The sequence below is a fragment of the Sardina pilchardus genome, chromosome 22 (assembly GCF_963854185.1).
Source record: "Sardina pilchardus chromosome 22, fSarPil1.1, whole genome shotgun sequence".
In the NCBI taxonomy this organism is placed as follows: domain Eukaryota; kingdom Metazoa; phylum Chordata; class Actinopteri; order Clupeiformes; family Clupeidae; genus Sardina; species Sardina pilchardus.
The window spans coordinates 20,308,963-20,313,962 of record NC_085015.1 but is presented as its reverse complement, the minus strand read 5'-3'; the positions used below and the strand labels follow the sequence as shown (position 1 = coordinate 20,313,962).

At 49.0% G+C, this 5,000-nt stretch overlaps 1 protein-coding gene across 1 annotated transcript in view; it reads left to right on the top strand.

Moving 5' to 3' along the window:
• Positions 1–980, top strand: part of sbk1 (SH3 domain binding kinase 1) — a 3,999-nt gene extending 3,019 nt beyond the window's left edge. Inside the window, exon 4 of the mRNA XM_062526781.1 lies at positions 152–980. Coding sequence (XP_062382765.1) covers positions 152–922 — 771 coding nt within the window. The 3' untranslated portion in view covers positions 923–980. The remainder of the gene's footprint in view (positions 1–151) is intronic.
• The last annotated feature ends 4,020 nt before the right edge of the window (positions 981–5,000 follow it).

The window sequence follows — 5,000 nt, the reverse complement described above, 5'->3', positions numbered from 1 at the left end:
CTCTATACATTTTTTCTTCTCTACACACCTTTTTTCTCCACCCCCTCTCTGTCCCCCCCCCATCTTTCTCTCTCTCTCTCTTTCCTTTCCCCCCATCTCTCTCTCTCTCCTCTCCCTCTTCTTTCCCTCTCTCCTTCTCCCTCCCCCCCAGGCTGGTCTTCCAGAGGACATGGTGAAGCGCTGTGTCCAGCAGCTGGGCCTGGCGCTGGACTTCATGCACTCGCGCGCGCTCGTCCACCGCGACGTCAAGCCCGAGAACGTGCTCCTGTTCGACCGCGAGTGCCGGCGCGTCAAGCTGGCCGACCTGGGCATGACGCGGCGGGCGGGCAGCCGGGTCCGCCGCGTCAGCGGCACCATCCCCTACACGGCGCCCGAGGTGTGCCAGGCGTCGGGCGCCGAGGGCGTGACGGTGGCCACCGCGCAGGACGCGTGGGCGTTCGGCGTGCTCACCTTCTGCATGCTGACGGGCAACTTCCCCTGGGAGGCGGCGCTGCCCGCCGACGCCTTCTACGCCGAGTTCCTCCGCTGGCAGCAGGCGGGCTGCCCGACCGCCGTGGTGCCCTCGCAGTGGCGCCGCTTCTCCGACGACGCGCTGCGCATGTTCGGCCGCCTGCTGACCGCCGACCCGGACCGCCGCTGCGCCGTCAAGGACGTCTTCTACTTCCTCAAGTACGAGCTGCTCACGCACCACCGCCGGCGCGCTACCTGTCGGGCGGGGCCCGCTTCCTCCTCCCGCGCCGCCCACCGGCACGCCGAGCCCTCCCCGCCGCCCGGGACTTCCTGCCTAAGGCCCGCCCCCCTCAAACGCAGCATCCTGTCGGAGCCGCACTCTTCCAGGGAGGAGGCGTCTAAGAGCCCGTCCCCCAATCGCAAGGACAAGAGCAAGATGATGATGGCCACGCCCATTGAGATCTGTGTGTGATGCTCCGCCCTCCTTTACCTCCCCCAGCCTATCAGAAGACAGATCACACCCCAGCAGACTAGCACCCAGCAGGCACCGCCAGCAAGAATGACACACTCTAGTGTCCGTCTGTGGCACACACACACACACACACACACATACATAGACACATTCACACACACACACACATGCACACACACACACACACACACACGTACACACATGAACACACACATGCACACACACGTACACACATGCACACACACACATACACATATACACACAGACACACACATATACACACACACGCACACAGAGAGAGAGACAGTGACTCCCTTCCCCCATTGATTTCTGTCTCCAATTGAACATATTACACACACAATATACAACTCCATTACGTGTCCCCAAACACATACTCACTTGTTGCCAGGGCACTGCATCATGCCAAAACAAGATCAAGGACCTTTAATCTCTGAACTTTGACCCATCATGTCAACCAATCCCAGCAGGCATCCTCACACTTGGTTTGGTTTTTCCCTCACAACAACCTGAAGCCAGACTCCAGAGATTCACTCCAGCACTCACCCCTGATGTCTACTGAATCCATCACCAACCAATCACAGGGCCTCTCTGATACTTCCCTCCACCAATAAAGGAGAGATATGAATTGAGACAATTAGGGGCAAAAGGCTCAAAACAATGACCCTCCCTGGGCCTTTGGCCCCTCCCATTCCTGGTGCTGATTGGGTGGCACTGCTTCCACTTCATCACTTGACTTCCTGTTGTGCTCGTTTGTTAACACAGTACAACATCATGCTGTTAGATTACAGGGATATTTTATAGTCTTCAGCGTGTGTGTGTGTGTGTGTGTGTGTTTGTGTGTGTGCGTGTGTGTTTGTGTGTGTGTGTGTGTGTGTGTGTGTTTGTTTGGTATGCATTTTTATCTGTGTAGAAATCTGCAAAAGCACACTATTTATATAAGGTTGCAAAGAATATTTTTTGGTCGGCCCAAAAGTGGCCTAAAAAAAGAGAGTGAGAGAGAGAAAGGGTGGTGATGATCTTTAAAATGAAGATAAGATCTTTCCATAAGGACCTTACTATCAACGCTAGTAATCAATAAGTCTACATAACTCATTCTTGTTAGTGTGAACGTGATAGTATAAGGCAGACGGACACTAATGAAAGCACAATGAATAACCTCTGTGGTGTGAGGCTGTAGTTCCAAAGTCAGGGATAACCCTGCCACATGAAATCTTTATGGAGATGATTATTGTATTTAACATAAGAAGTCATATCACATGTAGCTAGCCTATTATTGTATTGTTTTTCTATTGAATAATAGAATAATAAAATGACATTGTAATGCTTGCTGATAGAAGTAGCTGATGTAGTTAAGGTTGCACTGGGCCGCGGAGGAAGGAGAGAGCGACCTCCAAGTGCAACATGGCCACGTTCGGGCGGGGCACACTGAGTGCGTTCGGAAAGATCGCCACCACATTTCAGGCACAGATGATCACCAGGGAAGAGTGAATATGAAAAGCTGTTGCTGAACTGTGGTGTGATCACATAGTAGAAATGTAGCTCATTGTATATATAACTAAGTAGAGGAAAGGGCGAATTGGTGCAGTTGTTTGGGATAATAAACCGGAGTGCGTTTCCCCAAAACCATAGTTGCTAACTAAGTTAGCAATTTTGTTTGTTGCAATGCAGTTTCCCATCGCCAACCAGTACGTTCCTAACAGGTTAGCAATTATGGTTTTGGGAAACTCACCCCAGGATTGGGGTGGGGGAGAGAGCAAATATCTGAAATTGCATCAGAGATGTAGCAGAGGTGTTAATTTAGCAGCGATGCCAAACTGACTGGTCTTCCGGTGCTATGGAGTAAGAGCTGACAGCAGACAAGGATTCTTCAGCGCACCAATACTGGAAACACATCATATACACACGCATTACCCAACACACACACATACACATACATACAGTACATACATATACACAGTGGTTCATATTCAGATAGCCACTCATACACGTCACAGTCTTAGATTTACATAGGCACTTTCACACACACTGAAGAGTAGACAGTGCGTCTCTCTAACAGACACACACTTATTCACGCATCATGAAACCACATAATAGGTTCAGCTGGTAGCGTACATGTGTTTCTGAAAGTGCGTGTGCGTGTGTGTGTGTGTGTGTGTGTATGCAGCTGTCATTAGAAATGTTTCTTCTGAAGCATCTCTCTGTATGTGACTATAAAGCTACTTCCAGTGCTCCCACTGTTCTCTGTGTCTTTTCTGCCTGTCGTGGAGACTACACATCATTAGCTGCCAAGAGTCGCCTCTCTCTCTCTCTCTCTCTCTCTCTCTCTCTCTCTCTGCATCTTTCTCTCTCTCCTTTCTAACCCCATCTCTTATCCTGTCTCTTCATCTCTCTCTCTCTCTCCCTCTAGCGCTCGCTCTATCATTTTCTCCCTCCCTACCTTTGGTTCTGTCGCTTCTTTCTCTCTCGTTTTATTTCTCTTCCTCGCATTCTTCATCCTGTTTCCCTTTTTTTCCCTTTTCCTCTATTCTCTGCTCCTCTCATCCGCATCTCTGTCTCATTTTCTGTTGATATGTGACTCTCTGGCTGTGTTGGCACCCCAGTCACATTTTTTAAACATTCTTTCTTCTGCTTCTCTCTCCGTCTCTCTCTCTGTCTTGTTACACCTCTTTCTCATTCTTTTTCACACTCTCTCTCTGGCTATTTCCAAAAAAAAATTTCCAATAATCAATCAATCTTGAAGTTCTGAATAAGTGCGCTGGTTTGTGCCTGAGAGTGCTGCATCCATATAGAGTGTGCGCACAGAACACATCCATACTGCAGCAGGCTGGGTGTCCTCCTTCAGGAAGTGGGTCACCTGGTTGTCATAAGTCACTTCCTCTCTCGACACCTGCGGCACCATACTCATGCAGGCTCCTCAGCCCCTATACGTCAGCGTTGGGGTATAGCATTCTGTTTGGACATGGTGCTTTTTAGGTAATGTTATATTTCACAGACTTATTCAAGTGTTTTTACAGACTGAAGTGTGTGTGTGACATGTAGGTGTACGTGTGTATGTCTCTTTGTCTATCTAGATGATGATGATCTTCTCTCTGTGTGTGTGTGTGTGTGTGTTTGTGTGTGTGTGTGTGTGAGTGAGTGAGTGAGTGTCTGCTGTGTGTGTGAAGAGACAAGTCGTCTGGCCTGTGTATGTGTGTCTCTGTGGGTCTGTCCTACTCTGTCTGACTGGGAGTTCACTGAACTCATATACCCTCCACCCCTCCCCCGAACACACACACGCACACACACACACACACCGTCAGTAGAATCACTGGAGCGCACAGAGAGCCTCCTAACCCCCTCCCTTCCAGATGGACTAGTGATATTAATCATTTTATCCTTGGTCTGATCCCCACCATACGAGCCTATGCATGTGTAGCATATTAATGTATGGGAATGCGAATAACATGAAGTGTCGCTGTGTTATCCCTGTGTAGATGTGTGTGTGTGTGTGTGTGTGTGTGTGTGTGTGAGAAAGAGAGAGAGAGAGAGAGAGAGAGAGTTTATGTGTGGGTGGATGTATAAGAGAGAGAGAGAGAGAGAGAGAAAGGTATTGCAATTGGGTTGCAAAGTCCCAGCCTCCTTAAACAGAAGACAGAGGGCAGATGAAAGTAGGATAGAGAGAGTGGAGAGGAGGGCAAGAAAACTAAGCCATGAAGAGGAAGAATAGCGCACACACACGCACACACACACACACAGGGACAGGTAGCCATCCAGCGTACGCACTACGCAATCCTGTGTTCTGGTCTATCAGTGCCAATACGGCTTTCAGGTAGCTAGCTGGCTCACTCTAGCGTCAGTGTTTTTGGGAATCCTTCTATGAAACCCGGAGACGGGAACGGAGATCCAACCCCCATGGAATAGATCTCTTGAGCACTTGAAATGCAAAAAAACCATAGAAAAAATTAATTTCACTTCAAAAGGACTTGGAAGTCAGTGACACGAAAGACTAGATCTGAAATGTGTTTAATTCATTTATTTTTTTCCGTTTCATTTTTTCCCCTCTAAGACTGTATTGGTG